This window comes from Ursus maritimus, unplaced genomic scaffold (assembly GCF_017311325.1).
Source record: "Ursus maritimus isolate PB19 unplaced genomic scaffold, ASM1731132v1 scaffold_3, whole genome shotgun sequence".
NCBI classification, from domain to species: Eukaryota; Metazoa; Chordata; class Mammalia; order Carnivora; family Ursidae; genus Ursus; species Ursus maritimus.
In genome coordinates this window covers 23,877,191-23,901,816 of record NW_024425563.1, presented here as the reverse complement: position 1 = coordinate 23,901,816, position 24,626 = coordinate 23,877,191, and the positions used below count along the sequence as shown (strand labels likewise).

The following is a 24,626-nucleotide window of genomic DNA, read 5'->3' as shown; positions in this document are numbered from 1 at the left end:
CAGGAGGCAGGTGAGGGCCTCTGTGAGCATCCAAGTATTTCAAGGTTGCCTTGCCGGGGAAAAGTTCATCAGTACCGCCGACCTCCTAACCAACTGCTACCCTTTTCTGTGAGCATTTATGATGCTCGCACTGTGTTTTAAGTCCTTTTCTGTCTCTTGCATTTCCTGGCCCTAAAAAAAGTTTTTACATTTTAGGTTGAAAATCTTAAGGAAAAAAAAAAATGCTTGGAGGTGTACTTTTTGTATTGGGGGCGTTTCATCACAACGTGTTTATTTTTAGTTTGGGGAAAGAGACAGTCATTTAGGAATGTGAAGGAGTCATAAGCAAGAAGCAAGATGAATGGGAGGAAGAGAAGAAGGGAAATGAATGACTAGGGGAGTCTGGGCAGCAGTTAACATTAGGGTAATTGAACAGATTTTCCCGTCATCTGTCATGGCTAGGAAGAAGAGATTGGTATCACATCTTAGAGAAGAGCAGGCTGGAAATCTAACTTCACTGGAATTCGATGGGTAGTAACTCCTGGGAAGAGAAACCATCCTAATCCTTCCAGGGGAACTCAAACACTAAGATGAAAAGGTCCAAAGTATAGTTAAATGCACATCTTCATGTTTGCCCCTAAATCTGGGAATCCAGAGTTCAGAAGAGTGAATCACCTTGTCCTGGCCACAAGGACTAGATGGGAATGGAAAAGTTTGTTTGGCTATCAACAGTGAGAAAGGTGGCGAGCCGCAGGTTAAGTAGAACTCGCTTTGGAGGAGAGGTCTGAGATGGGGAGAACAGAGTGAGTCAGTAACTTCTTTTACAGAGTTTGGGTTCCAGATAATTCAGTTGGACCAGACTGCTTGAAGAATAAAGAGTTTTACTCTTTTAGGGCCATAGGATTTTTATTTTATCCGTTGGTTTACAATTAAGAATTTCTAAGCTCTGGGAGCAGGAGAATATTCCCAGGGTTAGGTCCTCTCTCACCCTCCTACCTTGTTTTGGATTAGGATAGCATGTGAATGGTTACAATCCCAAAAGATGAATTGAGGAAAGACAAGCGAAATGATGTTACAGTACCTCCTGGAATTGTTACTACTAATGTGACTGGTAAAATAATAAAGCTAGGAGATAATACAGGAGACTATCTTTATGACCAAATGTCAGATACACATATTTTAAAATGCTGACCCTCATTAGAAATTAGAGAAATGCAAATGAAGACCATAACAAGATACTACTGTACGGGAGTCTAACTTGGTACAACCTCTCTGGAAAAAGTTTAACCCATGACCCCCTGTTATTCCCCAAAGAAATCCATGTGCATGAATGTTTATTTATAATATCTGAAAATCATGCACAACACTGTTCCAGACACTGTTGCTGTGTTTTAAACCACTCCAGACATGAAGGGATAAAACTACCGCGGTTTTCTTATGCTTATGGATTCTGTGAGTCCGGAGCTCAGAAAGAAAGGGTCTAGAAGAGATAGCTTATTTCAGCTCTGTAATGTGGCTTCTGCTGGGAGGCTCAAAGGCTGTGACTCAGTGGTGAGGGGCTGGAGTCATCTCAAGGCTTTTTTACTCATGCATCTGGCTGTTGATGCCAGCTATTGGCAGGAACTCAGCTGGGGCTATTAGCCAAAAACACCTGAATGCAGCCTCTCTCTGGGGTACCTTGGCCTTTCTCACAGCATGGTGGCTGGGTTCCCAGGGCAAGTATCCCAAAAGAACAAGGTAGCAGATGTCCAAGGCATATTTTATGAAGTGACTTAAGAAATCATTTTCACCGCAGTCTATTGGCAGAGGCAGAGCAAAGGCCCACACAGATTCAAAGGGAGGGACCAAGACTCCATGTCCTAATGGGAGGAAGGTCAAGGTCACTTTGTAAGAAGAACACGTATGTTGAGAGATATGTCTATGGTCATCTTTGGAAAATACAACCTGCCACAAACCAAATATCCATCAAAGTAGGATGGATAAATATATTGTGGAATTTTCATTGCAGCAGAATACTATACGACAGTGAAGATGGACACACGACAGCTGCATGAAAGGACATGAATGAATCTCACAAACATAATGAAGAAGCCACAGGGAGGAATCCGTATTGTTTAATTGCAGTTATAAATTTTTTGAAAACACAAACAAAATTACAGTGTTTTGAGGTACATGCTCAGAGAGAGCAATCAGGAGAGCGGGTTCTGGGGGTCCTGGTGTCATTTTCTTGACTTGGGTGCTAATGACACTGGTGTTCACTTTGTGATAAATCATTAAGTTGTACATTTTTGTTTGGGACACCTTCCTGGTATCTTACGGTTCACAATAAAATAAGGAAATGATTCCTATAATCATATAATGAGTCTTTCGAAATAAGAAATGAATCTCTTGGCCCTGAGAACGAGGTTCACTTGAAAAAGAATTCACTATGAACTTTAGAGACAGTAGCCAGCAAACTGATGGATCATTAAACTCTGTTAAAAATTCCACTGGGTTATTTTTAATGTCGGTATGTCTTCTTACCTTGTTATAACCAATATGCAGAACTCTTTCACATCCTGGCTTTTTACATTGCACTCTAAAGATAGGTTACACACATGTCATTTTTAATAGCTACCTGGTATTTCATCGTGTTTATATACCACACGTTTTCTTAGCTATTTTCATATCTTTGGGACTGTGAGTGACTTCGAATTTTCAATTTCATCGTCGTCACCATCATCATCATCCTCACCAAACTCACTAAGAGCTCCCTAGATTCCAGGCACCGTGAGTAGAACTTTTCATTCATTATCTCATTTAGCATCAGAACAACCTAATGAGACCGGTTCTATTTTTATTCCTGTCTTACAGATAAGGAAACGGAGACTTAGAGAGGTCAAGTAATTTGCAAGTTTTGCAAAGTATAAGTTTCACAAACAGTTCATACTCTGGCAATCACATCCCAGTACCCTTATTCCCTAACCCTTTGTCAGAACACTTGCTTTGGTCTCCTCTCACCCTGACCTGGGACATTTTTTCCCCCTGGGGATTTCCGAAAGTGGAATTGCTAAGGTAAAAGTCTTAAGCAATTTTAGAAACTCTTATACATCCAGATTATTCTCTATACACTCTGAACCAATTTACAATGACATTGGGTAGGATTTAGTGAGAGGTCAGAGTCATGTCAAGTTTAGGGAATCCAACTCTACAGCGTCTCCATACATCTTCCCTCAGCAAAATGGTATGTGCTGGTGAATGCCTTAATATTATTCTCTTCGCTCAACCCACTCAGAATATTATAGGTCTCATTTTCCATTTCTTAAATGTTTTGGTTGACTGTCAGTACCTGGAAGGAAAGAATTAGTTATTTTTGCCCTCTTTTATTCAAACATATTTTTTTCTTTATAATGATTGCAGTGTCTTATCAAACTCTCACTGAATTACTATCCAATAGTATTCCTTTAGGTTTTATGTAAACATTTTATAAGAAAGAGCCACATTTCTGCACGTCTTTCAAAACTCTCCTAAAAACATTGCCCATTATCTTACTCATTGATTGCTCTTTAGATAAGAGTCATGTAATAAAAACCTTCTAGAATTCAATGTCAAGGGAAAAATTTGTCTCTTCCCATAAAATAATATGCTTCCTTTAATCAGACAGTGAGACTTATATAACCTTAATTTGTCTTTCTTGCCTTGGTTGCAAATACCTCTAATTCAAATTTGAAGTTCAGCCATCATAATCATCCCAACCTGATTTTCTGATATTAGAATATAAGCTCCCAGAAGACAGAGATTTTGTCCATTTTGTTCCTTGTTGCAGGGACAGAGCTCCAGACAGAAGGAAGCTGCTCAAAGGCCTTGTATTGAGAAAGAGACTTTAAAAAAAAAAGAGTGTAAACATCACAGAACTCAATGGTCGTTTAGCCTGTTTCCATTGCAGCATAATCAACATCCTGTCCTCTGAAGTACTCTTCAGAGAGCAAACTCTATTAAAACTGCTCTCTGCTGAACAGCAAGGTGTAGTATAATTTTAGAATTATCTTGCCTTTTCATGAACTCATTTCTTTTTTTTTTAAAGATTTTATTTATTTATTTGACAGAGATAGAGAGAGCCAGCGAGAGAGGGAACACAAGCAGGGGGAGTGGGAGAGGAAGAAGCAGGCTCACAGCAGAGGAGCCCGATGTGGGGCTCGATCCCACAACGCCGGGATCACGCCCTGAGCCGAAGGCAGACGCTTAACCGCTGTGCCACCCAGGCGCCCCCATAAACTCATTTCTTATTGGAATTTATGCCACTCTCGAATATGTAAAACAAAGACTTGGGTAAAGAGAAAAGAGGTGATTTTCTCACATTGACATATCTCTGTGGCGTTTATGTGGAATGTGGCTGAAAGAGGGTGTACTTTGTTTGAAATCGCTGTCCTTTGAGTGAATTAAGCTCAAGGAAATCGAGAAAAGGGCACCTGAAAAAAATGCCTAGATTGTCCTGAAGTTCACCTTGAGCAGACCCAGACCGGGAGTCCCTTCCAGCTGTCACCTGAACCCTGTCCTCTTGCCTCAGCTCCGCCCCTGCTCTTTCACCCCCAGCAGATGACACGCCTGCCTGGACTCTGGTCATTTATCGTTGGCATCTCCAACCCCCACACATTCCAACTACCCTGTGTCTCTTCCCCAAGCCCAGGACCCAGTCCCCTACTCCTCATCTTGCCCCTACAGTCTCCCCCATCACCTCCCACCCTGATCCTAACCTCTTGCCATGCTTCCTCTTGGTCCCTCTGGCTCCTCAACTCTAACAGCTGACACTGGCTCTCCTGGTGGGGACCATGCCAACCCACTCCCCACTCCAGAGTCCTGGCCGGGTTTGGATCAGCTTCTGGCTATTCCAGGCCACAGACTCCCCGGAAAGGGCCGCATCTTCAATCCTGGGGCCATGGCTTCCACAAGGACTCATCCTGTCTTCTGACTCCTAAGTTCTCCTAACTTCATGAGCAAGATTGAGAATGTCCAAAGTGACCATCTCGTTGTCTTTCTTCTCTTCCACAAAGCCTTCTCCATCATTACATGATCCCTCTGCCTTTGCTCTTGACTCTGAAAGACAGTTCTGTTAGAGTCCCTGTTAATGGATGGAAGAGCTGCAACCAGCCTGGGCCTTTGGATGACTATGTGATGGGGCTATTCTGTGAGAGAGATTTATACCTCTGTATTATTTAAGTCACCGAATAAGTGTGAGTTCTTTTGCTTCTGCAACTGGTCTACCCTATCTAAGACAAGGGGCAAATGAAAGTTAAGGTATATGTGGTGGCCAGTGTTCAAGAAGAGGTGGGGACACAAACAATTGCTGGCAGGAGTTAAATAAAATTCACACCTCAGATGAAATATCTTGTGTCTAGAGCTGTCCAATGATAATAACCCCCACTATGATGGCACTTCCACCTTAAATACTCTGACACTCAGTGAGCAATACAGAGCAAGGCAACACATGCTTCTGTCTTGCAGTAGACAGAAGGCTTTTCCACAGGCAGAGAAGGTAGAGAAGTGGAGAAAATCCATGTTCCCTCCACTCCACAGAGGCAGAGCCTTTAGTAGAGGAGGTGATAGGGAGGGCTAGAGTCCAGAGACAGCACAGATGAAACACAGGCTTACTGCTTTGGGCCTGTTTAGTCTGGAAGGGGATGGCATTTCCCCTTGAGAAAGGGAATGGGCTTAGAAATAGGCCAGAGTTCTAGGAAGGGCAGACCAGGGCCAGAAGCAAAGAAGACGCCCTGTACTCAGACCACCCCAGCACCCATGCTGGAACCCTTCTCCCTTGACAATCGAAAGGTCTTCTCAGCCTCCCCTGCAGCAAGGGAAGGCCTAGGTCAGGGACTTCTGGGAAGGCTTTTGCTTTCCTGATAAAAATGGGCAGATGTTTCTGGTACTGGTCTCTTTCCTGTTTCTTGCCTTCTTCTTATAGCGTCAGGAGCCGAAGCAGCTATTTTGCAACCACAAGGGAAAAGCTAAGAGGATTATGAAGATGCCCACCCTGAGATGGTTAAGCCTCTAAACAAATACCTCCAACCTCTTGATCTGTGAAAGAGAAATACATACTTAGTCTATGGTTCATGTAGTTTCCTATTCCTTGCTGAAACGTTCCTAACTCTTGAGTTTGTGAGCCAGCGACTTCAGGATTCTGGAGATAGAGAAAGAGGAGTTCTTAGGTTCCATCCTAGCTTGATCATCTCAGTTTGCAGAGAGGAGACAGAGATTCAGAGCAGCATGCTACCCCTGGGATAAAGATGGCGTCAATGGCTGGAGCTTTCCTTATGCCTTTTTTCTTAGAGGTTCGAGTATAGCAGGGAGGGTCCAAGGTGACAAAACGTGATGGTGGTTAAGATGACGGCTGTAGCAGGAGAAAAATCAATATACAATTGTCTAAGGTTATTGAGAACGCAGAGGCAGAGGCATTGATGAATAGCATTTGGGGGAATGGGATTAAGATTGGTCTTGCCACCAAATGACAAAAGGACAGGGTACAAAGTTCTTTCATTAACTAAAAGTTTTGAAACCATTGCCCAAATAATCTAATAGTTGCGTAAATGCATATGACACCTTTATAAATCCTTTACGTTGACTTACCACGTAGAGAGGGCAAATTGGGAAGAGTGCATGATCTTTCTTAAGTTGATATTAATTTTATTCTAAGTTTTGTAAGGTTTGAGAAACAACGTCTAAGTCTCAAGCACAGGGTAGTTTCTTTTCTTTCTTTTTTTCCAAAGAGGATTTAAGTTCTACTTTTAATGTTATACATTTATTTTGTTGTTTCTTAAGTTATTTTTTAAATGATGCCCATGCTGTCATGCATATTAATCAAGTTTGGACTACACAAGGAGTATAGAAATCACTTAATTTAAACACTTCTATAGAAGATTATGGTAACAGATATTCAAGTTTAATCAAGATTCAAGTTTAATCAGCTAGACTGGTGCTGTGTAACCCATTAGTCACTAGCCTCATGGGGTTGTTTAAACTTAAATTAATTAAAATTAAATAACAAGGAAAATTCAGTCCCTCAGTTGCACTAGCCAAATTTCAAGTGCTCATCAGCCACACGTAGCTGCTGGCTACAGTGTTGGGCAGAGCACACACGGAGCAGTTCCATCGTGACAGAAAGTTCTTCTGCTCAGGGCTGATCTGGACAACTTGGGTTTGTAAAGCTTTTCTTTTAAGTAAATGTACAGCGAAACTTTGTATTAGTCAGTGTGGACAGCCATAACAACATAATACACGGTGGGTGGCTTGAAAACAGAAACATTTTCTCAGAGCTCTGGGGGCTAGAAGTCCAAGATCAAGGGTTGTTCTGGTGAGAACACTCTAGCTGGCTTGCAGATGGTCATCTTCTCACTGTGTCCTCACATGGCCTTTCCTCTGTGCATCTGTGGGGAGAAAGAGAGAAAGAGATCTGGGCTCTTTCTCTTCTTATGAGGACACCAATCCTATGAGATGAGGGTCTTACTCTTATGACCTCATTTCACCTTCATTTCTTCCACAAAGGCCCTGTCTCCAAATACAGTCACAATGGGGGTTTGGGCTTCAACATATGAAAGTGGGGGAGACACAATTCAGTCCACAACAAACTCAAAAAAGAAGGAGGAGGAGGAGAAAAGGAAGAGAAGGAGGAAAAGTAGGTCAGGGCCAGATGGTAAGGGCCTCGTGTGCTACTCGATGGAGTTGGAACTATCCTGAAACAGAAAGGAAGCTGCTGCAATGTTGAGGAGGGATTCTATGTGACTGAGATTTGCATTTTAGAAAGAACACCAGGTTAAAAGTGTGGAGGATGGTTTGAAGGTGGGGGTGGGTCTGGAAGAACGGAGGCCGGAGTTACTCTAGTGCTAAGATTTCTCCCTGGAGGAAGTTGACTAGAGAGTTGAAAACTCTTTCTTTGTCCAGCCTCTAAACCCTACAAGTGCAGGTCTGGAGTGAGGCGGGCATGTTTGGCCACCTTAGAAGCAGGCTAGTGAAATAGTAAAGAGCAAACTACGGTCAGAAAGTTCTGGGTTCAGATTTTTACTCCAACCCTTATTAGTTACCTACTGACCTAGAGTTGCCCGCTTAGCTTTTCTAAGCATCACTGTCCTTTGTAGAAAGAGATTGATTATATCCATTTCATAGGACTGGTCCACAGATTAAATTCTGTAATGCAGAGAAAAGCATTTAGCACAAAATCTGTTTAGTGTACATGTTTAGTGCTCAATATATTTTGGCTATTATTACTACCAGCAATATATTTCTTAAATTTGCTCTCAAAGTGGGGCACCTGGGTGGCTCAGTTGGCTAGGTATCTGCCTTCTGCTCAGGTCAAGCTCTTGGGGTCCGGGGATCTAGCCCCAGGTAGTGTCCCTGATCAGTGAGGTGTCTTCTTCCCTCTCTCTCTCTGCCCCTCGGCATCCCCCCTTCCCCGCCCTTCTTGTGCTCTCTCTCTCACTTTCTCTTGCTCTCCCAAATAAAGAAATAAAATCTTTTTTAAAAAAAATTTGCTCTCGGGGGACCTGGGTTGTTCAGTCAGTTAAGGGTCTGCCTTCAGCTCGGGTCGTGATCCTAAGGTCCTGGGATCGAGCCCCTTGTCAGGCTCCCTGGTCAGCAGGGAGTCAGATTCTCCCTCTCCCTCTGCTCCTCCCCCAGTTCATGCTCTTTCTCTCTCTCTCAAATAAATATCTTAAAAATAAAAAAAAAATTGCTCTCAAAGGAGTACAGGAAGCAAGGTGTTTTGTTTGTTTGTTTAAATGAATCTTGTCCATCTCCAGACTGTGTGTGTGTGTGTGTGTGTGTGTGTGTGTGTTCTCCACCACACAGGAGTCACCTTTAAGGACTTCAAAGTCTCTCTCTCTTTCTTTCTTTTTTGTAAGCAGCTCCACTTATTTGAGTAAATAGCTTGTAAATAAATCATTGGTAAACGTTACAAAATGAAATACATTTTCAAAATCTTGCCAGTATACATAAAATTCACAAACATAGATCCTTTAAAAAGTAAAATTCCGGACACCCTTGTTATAAAATGCCTGACCCCTGTCTGAGGACAGGGCCACCTAGAGACAACTTATAACAGGTGTGGGTTCTGTGGGGAGGTGGGAGTGAGGGCTCCTGGAGGGAAAGAAGTTTGTATTCTGGCTTTTTACCCCATCTGCATGCATCTGATTTTGACCCTTCTCCAAGGGGCTGCTATATAACCGAGAGAGACAGCTTAGGCACCCCCAGGCCTGGTCCAAGCAAGGCATTGGGATGTAGAGTTAGGACCAGGAGCCAGAGTTCTTATTATATTCCACTGAGAGAATCCAGAGATGAAATCTCCACCATATTTCCAAACCAGTAAATGCTTCTGTATCAACTTTCTTGAGAGGAGGGAGGCTTTCTCACCTCTACACCTGCTCAAAGCTCAGTTCACTCCCTCTGGTCTGATGGCACCTGGGCACAGAAGTGACCAGAATCTACTTCTAAGGTGGATCAAAGTCAGTTTCCTTCCTATAAAGGCAAACTGATCATGAGCTTTGGAGTCACAAGAACTGGTGTCAAATCCTTTCTCTGCCACTTACTAGCTCTGTGACCTTCAACAAACATCCTACATGAGTTTCTAGCTCCTTATAGGTAAAATGCGTATGATAATACTTTTCTCTCATTCAGTTATTAACAAATATTGACTGACCAGCTATCTGTGCCAGACATTGGGCTGGGAATTCCACTGTAAATAAATCAGACTGAGTCTGATGACATTTTATTTTATTTTATTTATTTTTTTTAAAGACTTTTATTTATTTATTTGACAGAGAGAGAGAGAGAGAGACAGCCAGCGAGAGAGGGAACACAAGCAGGGGGAGTGGGAGAGGAAGAAGCAGGCTCCCAGCAGAAGAGCCTGACATGGGGCTCGATCCCAGAATGCCGGGATCACGCCCTGAGCTGAAGGCAGACGCTTAACTGCTGTGCCACCCAGGAGCCCCTGATGACATTTTAGAGGGCAAAGAGACAATTATGCTCCAATCCGATAAGTGCTTTGATAGACCAAAAATAGGAGGAGAAAGAACTAAACCTGTCATTCTTCTCAATGCCTTTCAGGGGCTGCACTGTGTTTTCTAAGTAGGAAATTGAAGGATGGGGAGGTGGTAGCCCTGTGAAGTGAGTGGGGGTGGAGAGGAGTACAGAGGGCTGGGAAGAGTGATCCAGGCAGACACAAAGTATGCAAAAAGGCCTGAAGGCAAAGGAGGGTTTCCTAGAGAGACCAAAACCAAGTTCACTTGGCCTGTATAGCTGTTTGAAGGTAGAACTGTGAGAGGAGATCTGGTGTGAAGAAATCACAGGAGGGAACTGAGGAGAAGAGAAAGTGGCATTAGAAATGTCACTTTGGGGCCCTGGGTGGCTCAGTTGGTTTAGCGTCCAATTCTTAATTTTGGCTTGGGTTGTGATCTCAAGGTTGTGCAATCGAGCCCCGAATCAAGCTCTGTATCAAGCCTGCATTGGGCTCCGTGCTCAGCAGGGATCTGCTTCTCTCCCTCTCTCTCCCTCTGCTTTGTGCATGTGCTCTCTCTCAAATAAAAAAATAAATCTTAAAAAAAAAAGTCACTTTGGCTGCAGTAGGAAGAATGAATGGGGTGTAGGTAAGGGAGACTGGTGTCAGGGAACTCTATTACAAGCCTGTGCAGCAGTCCGAGTAAATATTATGCCAAGTTTAAGCAATAGGAGATTTTTAATAATAATCATAAAAAATTTAACACATAGATAATCCAGACAGTGTTCTATGTGTTTTACATATACTAATTCATATAACCCTCAAGACCAGAACAACCCTAGGAGGCAGATCTTATTATCATCTTTATTTTACCGAAGAGACATCCATCAAACAGAGATACTATATACCTTGCTCAAGGTTATGCAGTGTTGGGGGGCGCCTGGGTGGCACAGCGGTTAAGCGTCTGCCTTTGGCTCAGGGCGTGATCCCGGCGTTCTGGGATCTAGCCCCACGTCAGGCTCCTCCGCTATGAGCCTGCTTCTTCCTCTCCCACTCCCCCTGCTTGTGTTCCCTCTCTCGCTCGCTGTCTCTCTCTCTGTCAAATAAATAAAAAAATCTTAAAAAAAAAAAAAGGTTATGCAGTGTTGGGATGTGAACCCAGGTGGTCTGTTACCAGGGCATGTGAGATTGACCGTGCTCTGTGGCTCTAACAGATTTCAGAGGTTGACTAAGAAGTGGGAAATGAGTAAGAGGCAGAGTCGCTGATGATCTCCAGATTTCTGGCTTGCAGCTGGGTAACTTTTGGTATCATGATTTGGGCTGTGACACCTACTAGGGAAGAGCAGGTTTGGGAGGAAAGATACGGAGCTCCCTGTGAGACATGCTGGATTTGAATTCCCAAGGTGACAGCTGTGGGCAGATATCCAGAGTATTGTTGAGCATAGGATTTGGAGCCCAAGAGAGAGATTTTAATAGGAGTTATATATCTATATTTGGGAATCCTTAGCATACAGCCAGGCGAGTGGCTAAGATGTCCTAGGAAGAATGTTTCAAATTAGAAAGGAAGGTGTTTTGAGAAGAACCCAGAGGAGCATCCATATTAAGTGCAAGCAAAAGAAGAGTCATGCACAATGGAGATAAGGAGGAACAGCTAGGTAGATGGCAGGAATAAAGGAATATGGGAAGGAAAAAGGCATTTCGAGGTGCAAATATCGTCAAATTTTATAAAGGGTTCAGCAAAGTGAGGAGTGAAAAGTGTCCACTGAATGTAGTGATGAGGAGGTCAGCATTGACCTTGGAGAGAACAGTTTCAGTAAATTGGTAAGAGCAAGAGTGCAGTGTGCTGATGACTGAACGCAGTGTGAGGATGTGGGAGGCAACAAACATACAGAATTTTCCCCAAGAGGGTTTGCCTGTGGGGGGCGGGGAGGAGAGCTACTAAAAGCGGGATGTGGAATAAAGGAAAGATTTATTTATTTTCACTATGCAAGAAATTTGAGAATATTTAAATGCTAATAAGAAGAATCCAGGATAAACTGAGAAGCTATAAAGACAGGAGAGGGAATTATCTATGAGAGAGCCCTGGGGGCACCTGGCTGCCTAGTCAGTGGAGCTTGTGACTCTTGATCTCAGGATAGTGAGTTCAAAGCCCGAGTTAGGTGTGATGACTTAAACATAAAATCTTAAAAAAAAAAAAAAAAAAAAAAAAGGAGAGTCCTTGACAAGGTGGAAAGGGTGGATCCGGAACATAGATGGAGGGGTTAGCCTAAACAGTAGGAGGATGTTTTTTCTTTGTAGCAAGGGAGAAGACAAGGAATGAGAAGGAAGGTAAGTTTTCAGATTTGGTGGTGGGGAAATGAAGGGAGTTCTTGATGGCTTTTATCATCTCTCCCAAGTAGAAGGTCTATCAGCATTTGAGAGTGTGGGAGCCAGCGGAATTGGTGTTAAAAGAAAAACAGAGGTTTAAAACAGGCTGATTTTTATTTTTAATATATATATTTTTGTATCCTCCCTCTCCCCCCCAGGGTCACTGATTTTTAGGGCAGTGAAACTACTCTGTGTGATACCATAATGGTGGATACATGTCATTCATTACACCTTTGTCCACGCCCACAGAATGTACAATATCAAGAGTGAACCCTAATATAAATTACGGACTTTGGGGGAGGCTATGCATGTGTATGGGCAGGGACTATATGGGAAATCTCTGTACCTTCCCCTCAATACTGCTTTGAACCTAAAACCACTCGAAAAAAATTAAGCTAATTAAACAACAACCACACCTACTGGCCAAAGTGGCTTAGGAAACAGAAGAACTCCAAGTAATGTGTGAGGGCCCATAATTCACCGTGGCACCAACTTGCACAGTTGAGGAGTGTTTTCTCTAGCTAAGTGGTAGATTTGGAGAATGCAGAGAGATCTAGAATTGGAATTTTGACACGTAGATCCAATGGAAGACAACGGGGATTAGAGGTGAGCTACTGAGAGGAGGGGGCAAAAATGAGAGTCTAAGCAAGGATCCAGGAGAAAGCAGAAGGGAACTGATTAGAGATAGAGAGATTCAGGGACTTTGAATTCTACGTAAAGCTGAAGAGTAGTGTGTGATTGGCAGCCTCGAAGATGATCGCCAGTGATCCTGCCTCCTGGTATTTGTGCCCTGTGTAATCCTCTCCCCTTGAGGGTGGGCCTGACTTTTCTAATGAATAGCATGTGGCCAAAGTGATGGGATGTTACTTCTGAGATTAGGTTCAGAGAGACTGGTTTGCTTGTCCTCTCTTGTTTTCTCATTTGCCTGCTCTGATAGAAACCAGCTACCATCTAAGCTGCCCCACGCAGAGACCCACTAGCAAGGAACTGAGGCCCTCAGTCCGAAGCTCTTGAGGAACTGAATCCTGCCAATGACGATAGGAGTGAGCTTGGAAGCAGATCCTCCCTGTCAGATCATAGACCCTCACGACACCACAGCTGCCACTGATGCCTTGACTGCAGCTTTGTGAGAGACCTTGAGGTAAAGGCACTCAGCTAAGCCATGCAGAGATTCCTGACAAAAACTGTGAGATAATAGACGCTCATTGCTTAGTACTTAAATTTTGGGGTAAATTGGTAGGCAGCAATAGATAATGAATACAAAGTATAAGAGAAGTAACTGAGTGAGAAGGGAGAAAGGACAGTTATTATGATCAGAGAATGGGGGGTCTGGAATTTACAATTTCAGCCATGGAACAGTTGCCATACTTCATCCATACTGAAGAGGGTGCCTAAATTGGCACAGAGGTCAAGTTCCTTGAAGATGAGTCAAGAAGCTGAGACGCCAGGGTATTGGACAAGTCAGGTTCATAAATGTTTAAGTCATTCAAGGTCACTGGGTGGAGAAGTATGCACCAGGTGTTGATTTCAACCAATGACAAGGTGGCAGTTGAGGCAGAGGAGACAACAACCTTAATGAGATAGAGGTATAAATCAGGTGGAACGAACCTTCACAAAGGTGTGTGTGTGTGTATGTGTTTAAGACGGTGGCAAATTAATGGAATGCATGGGGCAGCGCTAAGTATCTAGGAAGATGCTGACCCCCAAAACTTGACCCTGGGATATGTAGTGTGGAAGCATAGACAACCTCTTCTCAAAAGAGCTACAGGGGAAATGGTGTCCTCAGTATAGAGCCAGATTTCAAGATTAAGATTAAGTGGTTTAAAGGAAAGGTCCTTGGCTCCACATAGTGGGCACAGGACAAACATAAATTGTCTCTAAACATTCATTTAAATATTTGTATGCCCTTGCTCTGCACCCCCCCTCCCCCAATCTATTCAAAAGAGACTAGGGCCCGGTAAAGGGATGGGATGAGGTGGGTTGGGGGCGGCGGGTGGCTCATCACAAGCGGTCTAGGGACTCTCTCCTCCAGGCCCAAGGAGAGGCTGCACCAACGCTTTCCCTAACTTCATTGGCGAAACTACAAAGAGCCCGAAAACGAGGGTCATTCTCCCGCGCGCACACGGCACATCAGCCCCTAAGAGACATTTATTTCTCCCACCAACGAACATTAATCGAAAGCCTTACAAGTGCTAGACACCGGCGACACAAACACGAACGAAATACACTTCGGAATACAGGGAGGGTTCCCGGCCACGTTGCCTGTCAACGCCAACATCCGTAAATTTCACGATGATCAGACTTTTCCAAGTTCTCCCCACACTTTTAGCTGAGATAAAATGTCGGATTAGGTGTGCAAGCCGGTGCGGAGAGCCTTTCAGTTCTTTGCCTTCATGGCTCCGGATTCCCCAATCCCCAATCCCGGTGAGCCCTCCAGGAACGCTGCAGTCCACGTGGGCTCCCCGGTGGCTCGCGGGGCGGGGCACAATAGGCGGGGCCAGGCCTGAGGGCGAGGCTGGCCCCGCCCCCGGGGCTCCCATGGCCCCCCGCGCCCCACGGCCAGATGCTGACGTGTCCTTTCCTTCCCACTACACCTCCCGACACTACCTACTACGGCTGCCCCGGAAGTCCCGCCCCATACTTAGGCCGTCACCGCAAATCAGCTCTTTCAGCGCTTCCTGGAGCTTTCCTCCCGTTTTGGGACTAAAGGGCGGGGCTCCGCGAGCAGGGTGCCTATTGGTTTGAGGTCCGGCGGGCTCTGGGCGCTAATTGGCCGGAGGGCGGTGGCGCTCTGGCACGCTTGCGCGGCGAGTAGAACGTGTGGCGGCGGCGGAGAACGCGTCTCCTCTTTCGCTCCCAGTCCCGCTGCTGCTCTTGTGAGCGCCCGGCGAGTCCGTGCCGTCCATTGCCCGAAACCCGTCGCTTGCCAGCTCTCTGCCGCGGCGGCCTCTCACCAACACCGACACTCACATTGACACCTCCAAGCCGGTCCACCGCCTTACTTGCTGCCTTTCCATCTCTACACATGGCCTCCTCCGCGCAGAGCGGCGGCACCTCCGGGGGACCCGCGGTCCCCACCGTGCAGCGGGGCATCGTCAAGATGGTGAGAGCGGGGCCCGGGACACTGACCCCCACCGCCCGCCTCCGGGCGGGTTTTGGCGCTGGCTCCTCTTCCCCTTCCGCCAGTCTGCATGGTCTCCCAGAACCCCTTTCCTCTGTCCCTTTCCTTACTTTTCACCCATTCTCGGAATTCCCTTCCTAGACGGAACCCGACACGGAATCCCCTTGGTACTTTACTTCCCGGACACTCTGGCATCAGGGGTCACAGTGATTTCCGTGGTCGGCGGCACTCAGACCTGCTGTTTACCAGGACAGATCGGTCACTTGATTGATTAACGGAGATAAGAAGTTGATATCTGCCCTCCCATCCCCCCGTTCTTCTGTCCATTTTGACATCTGCTGAGCAGTGTGCAGCTTTTCGAGATCCTGACATCCGCTCTTCCCTGAAACTAAGAGCATTTGGCCATCTTGAAGCTTTTCAGTTTCCACTGACGCTCACTTACTTACTCCCAAGTTTTCTCGCTCTTTGGCCTTCATATTCCGTCTTTTTCTCTCCACCTCTTCTGTCAAGTGTGTAGTCCCGAAAGCTCTTAGTATTTGGTCTCCCTCTCCTTCTGACCCTTAAATGCTAGGCCAGTAGGAATTTTAGCGATCGTTATTGTTCCCTCACCCCTTACACATAAGGAGACTGGTTTGAAGAGGGCAGTGACTTGCCTAAGGTCATCACGTGGTGGCTTGGATCGGGGCCAGGACCGGGGCCCAAGTGTTCGGATTCCCAGTCTACGGCCCTAACACTAGATTCTGCTTGATTTTATATCCCCTCACTCCCCACATTCTTGAATTTTGTATTTAAAACCCTGCAAGACTAATTTTTAAAAATTTACCCTCCGGCTCCATGATAATTTTGTAGCATAAATTCTCTTTATCACTTGTTACCTCTGTTCTCCCCCGAACCCTCCCAAATCTTGGAACTTGACGTTTCTTGGTTGTTGACAGATTTTCCAGTTGTGATGACTGCAGACTAATAGACATTCAGACATTTCAGACTTTAATACTGACTTCCTTCTGAAACAGCAAATATCTTTTATGATATTTTCTCTCAAAGTTCCACATTTTTTTGCAGTTGCACAAAGTTTAAAAAACATTCTGTTTTCTTGGCTCATTGTCTGTTAGGGTTAAAATGTTCTTTAGCTTGTGTGTGTGTGTGTGTGTGTGTGTGTGTGTGTGTGTGTAAATTTTTGAGATTTTTTTTCTCCAGCCTAATTCTCATGTATTCATTTCTTAGGTAATATTCTGCCACCAGCTGAGATTCCCAGGGTTTTCAGTATTGCTTTTCCCCTTTATGCGTAAATGGAAAGTCAGAATTTATTAGAAGCTGAGTGAGAAGGGAATTTCCAAGGTCCACATATTTTTGCCTCTTTGAATCTTGATCTGTCCCATGAGTAGCTCCTCTTACATTAGTTTCTTTATTTGCACTGATCTTTCCCTTCACCATAAGAACACAGCATCACTTGGCGGTCCGGTGGTGGGATTGGCAGCAATTGAGTGGATCTTTCTGAATTCTTTCCTTCACTAAGGCTTGAATTTTTCTTAAAGGTCCCTCTCATTTGTGGGGTAAGAGTGGAATGAGGCTGAATATATTTTTGCTTCTGTCAGTGCTAGAGGCCTCCAGGGCATTTGGAGTCTATGAGGTGACCATGCCCGCAGATTACCCCCATGGATACGGAACATCAACAATCACTTATTTATTAAGGGTCGTGTCTTGTGCTGAGTATTCTGTTTGTATTATTTCATTTATAACACCTAACAAGTAGATAGCATTATTGGTTACAGTTTACAGGCGTGTAATCTGAGGTTTAGAAAGAGTAGTTCACGCAAGGACAGGCACTTTTACTGGCAGTAAGAGGCAGAGCTGGGACTTGAACCCAGGCCTGTCTGCCACAGCGCGTGCTGCTCCACTTCGTGCTGTGCTGCTTCTGCCTCTAGGACATGACTTTATAATGTGGAGGGTGGGGCCAGTGATGCATGACCACAAAATTGCAGGAAAGTGAAGCTGACTGTGATCAAGTTGAGGAAAGATTAGATGTTATTCCTTGTCTTATCCTCGAGCTGTTATTGTGGTGAGTGACTTCATTTGGTGCTTATGGTCATTATGTGCATAGGAGTGTGGTGTGGAAGACACACTTGAATCCGGGAGGAAGATTTTATTTATTTTTTTTAATTTTTATTTTTTAAAGATTTTTTTTAAAAGATTTTTAAAAAATTTATTTATTTGACAGAGACAGCCAGCGAGAGAGGGAACACAAGCAGAGGGAGTGGGAGAGGAAGAAGCAGGCTCCTAGCGGAGGAACCTGATGTGGGGCTCGATCCCAGAACGCTGGGATCACGCCCTGAGCCGAAGGCAGACGCTTAACGACGACTGTGCCACCCGGGCGCCCCGTGGGAGGAAGATTTTAAAATTCAATCCTCGTGGGGCGCCTGGGTGGCTCAGTCTGCCTTTGGCTCAGGTCGTGATCCCCAGGTCCTGGGATCGAGCCCTGCATCTGGCTCACTGCTCAGCAGGGAGCCTGCCTCTCTCTCTCTCCCTGTGCCTCTCACCCAGCTTGTGCTCTCTCTGTCTCTCACTCTCTCAAATAAATTAATAAAATCTTAAAAAAAAAAGGAAAAAAAAGAAAATTCAGCCAATGAGTAGTCTATATTGCTGTGTCTTTCTTTGACCAAACTGCAGGGATGGGTGGCTGAGTCGTAGGTGGGGGTTAGGGGAGGGAAGCCAGGTGAACTGCAGGGCGACAGGCAGATTTGTGCCAGGAGTAGAAGCCTTGTCTGGAATGAAAAATCGACCACTGGCAAATTGCTCTGTGTGAAGCTCTTGTGCTAAGCAAAGTTGTATTTTCCTGGAGAGCAATCATTTCCAGTGGTACTAGGAAGTGCTTCGTGAGAACTCTACAAAGGAAAATGGAGCTCTGTGATAGGAAAGTGAGAGGGAAATAGTTTGAGAGTTAGAGAATAGCTACTGCCTTTTGGGAGAGGGGTAGAATCTGGAACACTGACTAACCAGAGGTATGTTTTTCAAGGGCGCCCTCCATATTTGTCTGGACTCAGGCTGAGCTGCAGGTCTGAAACGGTATAGGGGTGAGCTTTGCTGCAGTGAAGAGGTCCTTCCTCTTTTGGGGGGGGGGCAAAAATCAGATTATAGAGCCATGGAAGGTGCAGATTTCTTCTGGTCTCTGCCTTCTAATCCTAGTAAGTCCTTTGTTACTTTTTTTTAAGGTTAAAGAAGAAAGAACTTGGAAATCAAGTTGTAAAAAAATCTTTGCATTGACTAGTTTTAAAAAATGATGGTGAAGGTAGAGGCTGTGTCTGCTTTTGAGAGTGGGAGCGAAGGGACAGAAACAGAGTTGATTCTGGAATGTGTTTAAGGAGGAAGTGGGTAGTAAGTTGACACAAGCATTTTGGAGCTGTTCTGTTACTGAAAAGGCAGTGAGGATGATGGAAAACCTGAAGGTGGATTTATATTTCCTGAGTTGGGATGAGACTGGCAAGTGTGTGGGCAGACAAAATATAACCTGGAAAATGCCCCTGAATGTCCCTGTCAAATCAGATAGTATTTTCTCAAAACCCAGAAAGATTCTGACTCTGGATTTTTTTGAATAATTTGCTAGACTTTAGCCGCAACAGATTATTTTCAGCACATGTTAAATAGATGAGGTTGGGAGAAGTTTTGGGGTACTTAGCGTAAAATTTGGTCACTCTACTTAGCAGCTACTTGGAGATGGCTATTTTCTCTGGTCTTACACACCTGTTTACTTTCTCTTTTGGGGATAGAGCTGTTTTCTATGTCTTTTCACTCTTCACTTTCCCATTCTAACTTGGTGTGTTCGTGTGTCTTTTCAAGCAGGAGCCACACGGGTTGCTTTCAGGACAGCAAAATGCGTCTGCCACTTTTCTTGAATCTTTTGTGCTTATCAGAAGCTGCTGTGGAAGCAGCATGTCTTATCCTGCTTATGGTGTGAAAGGCCAAAGGGAGGACAAGGCCAAATCTCCGTTCATTTCACCCCACCCCATTTAATTGCCTAAAGGCGAAAGGAATCCCTCTGCCAGTCTTTGGTTTGAGGCTATGAACCGTGCGTGATTCTCACTGGGTGACTAAGGCAGAGGGGCATCAAAAGGAGGAGATGGCCAGTTTCCTCCTTCAACAGGAATTGTGCTGCCAGGTTGTTCTCAAGTGGGATACCGACTTCCTGGTGAGTAGCTTAGTGGAAATTTCTCCAGTGTGCAGCTTGTAGGAAATGCTACATGTAATTTAGATTATTATACCTAACTGTTTCTTAGGTTTCTGAACTAAAAAGTATGTGTCTTTCCAGAGTGTAGTGGGGACAAAGAGTAGTAGTCCATTGATCTGCTCCTTCCTACGTGCACTTAGCTCATGCAGACTGAAAGAAAAAAACATCTTTCCTAACCTACTTAAGATAACTCTTATGCTACTACTACTCTTATTCTACTACTCAGGGACAAGGTAGCTGAATAACAGTATTTTAGTAGAGCCATTTGCAAAGAATTAGGTAGAAGGGGATGGAAGGCTTTTCCCTGTAGTCTTAAAATTGCCCACTTCTCAGCAGGTGAGCATGGTAGCTTTCAATCAAGATCGTAGGTAAAGGAGTACTAAGTTTCTACTGTATCTTAAATGTCTTCTGTCATTTTTTTTTTCTGTATGAAAAGAAAGCATCCAGCAGGCTCTAGTCATGCTAACAGTGGCTGCTGCCATGTACTGATGATACAGAATGATGAGCAATCGTACTTCCTTTCTTTGTGGAATCAATTTTATTGATCATCTGCTGTGTCAAGCTTTGTGTGGGTATTGGAGAAACGGTGGTAAAAAGTAGATCAGATTCCTGCCCTTATGGTTTATGGAGGAGACAGACAATAAAAACGTAAATAAGAAATAAGTATGATATTACAAGATCTGATTTCTGGGGAATGGGACAGAGTGGTTGAGAGCAAGGGAAGGGGTGCACCCATAGATACGGTGTTTAGGAAAGGCTTCTCTCAGCACTCGCACAGAGATCTGACAGACAGCTGAGAACCAGCCATAGGGAACAGCAAGTGCAAAAGCCGTAGGATCCCCACTGATGTTTATCTTCAGTGTTTTTATAGTAGCTCTTCAATTCCTTCAAGGTCAGTGTTCCACGTAAATGGTAAGGATTTCACCTGAGCTATTAATATGTGTTTTAGGGTGATAGAAGGCAGAACGGCAGTAGAGGCGGTTGCTGTCCTGGTATCCTGGTGAGATTGATAGCCCACAGTAACTCAGTGTAAACAGTAGGAAACTGATAAAAAAAAAATACTTGCTCTTGGTCATAGTCTTGTTTCTTACAGGGCCAAGACTAAGGTTTTTTTGGCTTCCTGTCAGCCAGTCCTGTGTATTCCTAAGGTCACCACCTTCCAGTGGAGGGTACTTAGCTGAAAAGATAGATGCCAGGAGCTGGCTCAATGAGAGTCAAATAGCATGTAGAATTTGTCGTTGTTTATACTTCTGTTAGCATTTTATTACTACATGGAATGTTCTGCTGCTCTGGCCTCTGGCAACACTTTTAACCTAGCAAGCTTTAGTGACAGTGATGGTGAAAAGCAAAGTCATATGCTTCAGAGCTCAAACTAATGGTCAGGAAGGAACTAGCTCATGCATAGTGTGGCTTATTAACATGAGGGGAGACTCCTGAAGCTAGGTAGTGTTCAGTGCTGGTAATAAGTGGGCAAATGATTTGGTGGAGCCTGTGCCTCAGTTTACTTGGAGTGTGACATTTGGGAAATGAGTGAAGGTTCTAAGGCCTGTTGTGTACTCGATTATGAGTGTAGACTAGCTATCCAGCTGACAGGTGTGGTTCTAGCAGGGGTTACAGTAGATACCCTTTGGAATCTGGTCTTCGGATTTATTTTATTTCATTTCTTTGAGGAATAGCATAGCTAAATATTATAGGAAATTCTTAGCCTTATCCGGGATAAGGTACAAAGTAAAGGGATTCAACTCTTAAGGGGCTTATGTAGTTTTTCCTCTTATTTCTTGTTGGGAAATGGAGAGACACCCGGTGTCTGTTGCTGATTCTTCTCTTGGGAGACTGACATATGCTTTTTGTTTTTACAGTTGAAATTGATGCAGAATCACAGGTTGTGAACATTTGACGCAGATGGAGTGTTGCGATATTTCACTTATTTTCCCTGAGACTCAGTATGATAAACTAATGTTTTTCGCACTTAGCTCTAGGGTTTAGGAAAAAAAACAGTGGTTTCAGTTGGCATTTTTTTAAAATTAGGAAGTAAAACAACTTATAGGTAAAAATCTAATGAAAATTCAGGTGACATTTTCGGATGTCATTTTTGAGATGTTCAGTCTATCCTATAAACTGAGCTTGGCACATTTTCTCTTAATATGCTTATGATGAGTGATTTAAGGCACCATCTCCTCTCTTTATGCCTTAACACATTTTGAGGTGCTTTAGATTCTATATGGGAGGTAGTCTTCTTGGGATGGTCTTATAACACCAACCCGTGTAAGAGGAGGAATTGAAAAGATGGGAGAATCTGTGCCTAAAGTTAGTAAACCTAATTTATTAACATTGTCTTTGGGAAGCAGCCTGGCAGAGAAGAGAGATTGGCCTAGGATTCAGGGGATACAGTTCTAGCCCAGATGGTGCTATCCTCCACATGAGTGAAATGGAGTAAGATATTTCACCTCTCAGGCTCTTTCTCTCTTAAATGAAGTGGTAAACTCAGTCTCTAAACTTCTTACAGCCCCAAAGGCTGTGATTGTATAAGAAATCTTATATTGAATGTCTTTTAGGCATGATGAATCAAAACTGAGAAATCTACCGTATGGTAGGCTTCACTTTGAATTGCTGCTTATCCTGCAATGAAACATGTTTTCTGTTCCCATTGCTTGGGTTTTTTTTTTTTTTTTTTTTTTTGAGACAGTAGATGAAATGTAAAATGTGGTTTTTGTAGTGTAGGAGATGAGGGAGTTAGAATTTGAATTAGACTAAGTGACTGGGTAGCGGAGTGGATTGAAGGTGGTGGATAGAAATGAGCTCAGGGGTTCCTGGCCTCAGTAGTGGTCTCAGGATAGACTAGTGGGAGTGCTTGTTTGGGACCCAGAGAAACAGGCCAGCAGTGGGTTTTATTTACAGTCTCACCTCTGCTTCAGAATACCCTGCCATTCTCCTGGGGCAGCAGGTCTTGACTTGAGAAGGTGGGGCTGAGGAGGGCACTCTGGGAAACTCTAGCTCATGGGGAGCGTTTACTCTGGTCCTGCTCTTACTTGGAGGAGTCTGGGGGGGCTTGGTAGGGTTCTGAGCTCTGCTTTTTACACTTCAAGGCTGGAGCTTCTTCCTTTAGATCATCTTAATTGTCTTTTGCAGATCTTTTCCACTTCATTTAACGTGCAAGTATGGGAATCATCATAATCTATTCTTGGTAGTTCCTCACATGGTTTCTTTTCTTTTGAGTTTATTTTTTATTGTAAGCTTTCTTAAATCCTTTCTGGGAGTAGGATTAGAGAGAAGCAGCCCAGTGATTTTTCTGACCAGATCGTTGCTTCAGGACCACCTGGAAGGCCTTTCAGAGGCACTGAAGTAGAATCTCTGTGTGGCCTGGGAATCTGTATTTTCAAAAAAAGCCTCTCCTAGGTGATTCTGAGAGTCATTTTTGGATCCATTCAGGGACTGGCATTTGAGACCCACTGATCTTATTTAACTCCTTTTCTATGTGTAGTTGAAGGGGCAGGACACAAATGACAAAAGGAATGTTGGGGTGGGTGCATTAGAATTTTATGAGAGGAGGATACTAGTCTCTTTTTAGTGCTTGTCTTGATGGCTCCCAGGACACTTTGCGTTGCTTTTAATCTGTAGCTGAGCATTGGGCTGACGTCCTCAGGGGTCCATTTATAGTGATCTGAGATCCCATTCTTGGGTCATAGTTGACAGCTGAGAAGTTGTTGTTTTACATGCCTGATTTAGGCCATATGCTCATTTTAACATTCATCTGCCACTTTTCCTTCTATTTGCATAGATTCCCAAGATTATCCTATAATTTGGTGCCAATAACTTGGTACATTATTACTATGGAAGTCTTTAGTGTCCTCTACAAACATGAAGATTCTGTGCTGCTCACTTTCTGCTTTTGTAATCTTTGGAAGCCACACGCTTGGGCTTTCTGGTTTGTTTCTATCCTGTTTCTTGTTTATAAGCCCCATTCTTAACAACATCAGTAAACCCTGAATGACCTCTGTGGTGGTCTTCGTCTTTACTTTTTATTCCACTAGTTTGTCTAGTATGGAAATAAAATTTTCTTACAGTTCTCAAGTCTTCAAAGTCCTTATGATTAAGGGTCGTATCTGCAGTTCCCTTGGTGACTTTTCCTCATTTTGACCAATAGTTTTCTGGTTCATCCCTGAATTCCTTCAAAAAGTTCAGGTGAATGCCAGCCAGCATTAGTAATTTAATAATTACCAATATTTAAGTTTTGGACTTAATATTACCTGCTCATAAGATTTCAAATAGTAGAGAAGTATATAAAATTAAATACAAAAATCTCTCTGCCTCTGGCCTAATCCCTCAGTTTTCTAACATTCATTCTTATTCTCCTAAGAAAATGTGTTTCCAGACTTTTCATGCAGAAAAATACATCCTCCTTTTCTTTAAGAGATAGAAATGGGGTCATAATATATGTGTCCTGCAACTTTTTAAAAAATTGTCATCATCATCTAGGTCATAATTATAGATCCTACCTCATTCTTTAATGGTTGAAGAGTATTCCATCATTTGGGTGTATTTACTTATCCATTTATTTGTTGATACATGTTTTTGGTTTTCATGATTCTAAACACTGCTACACTGATTGAACGTTCTTTTTACATCTTTGTGTTCTTGCGTTGGCATTTCCAGAAGATACGTTCCTGGCAGTGCAATGCTGATACCTTTTCATATCACTTAATGTTTTTGGTGGTTGTAGGGTGGTTTTACTTACACTTCACCTGTTTATTTCTTACAAATAACATCGTAGGTAAAATTTAGAGCAAAATACAGCTTAACATCTCATTACTCATTAATCATTGCACATTTGGTAGTCCTCTGTTTCCCCAGTCAGAGTGTCCTTGAAAACTGCATTATCTCTTCAGTGGAGGGCAGAGCCCAACCACCTGGGGATCACTAAATAACTAATTTTTAATTGCTTGAAGACCGTCAGGTGTTTTAAGGTCCTGGTATTTAAA

The 24,626-nt window shown here is 43.7% G+C and overlaps 1 protein-coding gene across 1 annotated transcript in view; it reads left to right on the top strand.

The window, feature by feature from the left end:
• The first annotated feature begins 15,127 nt into the window (after positions 1-15,127).
• Positions 15,128-24,626, top strand: part of SND1 (staphylococcal nuclease and tudor domain containing 1) — a 407,925-nt gene continuing 398,426 nt past the window's right edge. The window contains exon 1 of the mRNA XM_008705837.2: positions 15,128-15,407. Within this exon, the coding sequence (XP_008704059.2) occupies positions 15,330-15,407 (78 nt within the window). The 5' untranslated portion in view covers positions 15,128-15,329. The remainder of the gene's footprint in view (positions 15,408-24,626) is intronic.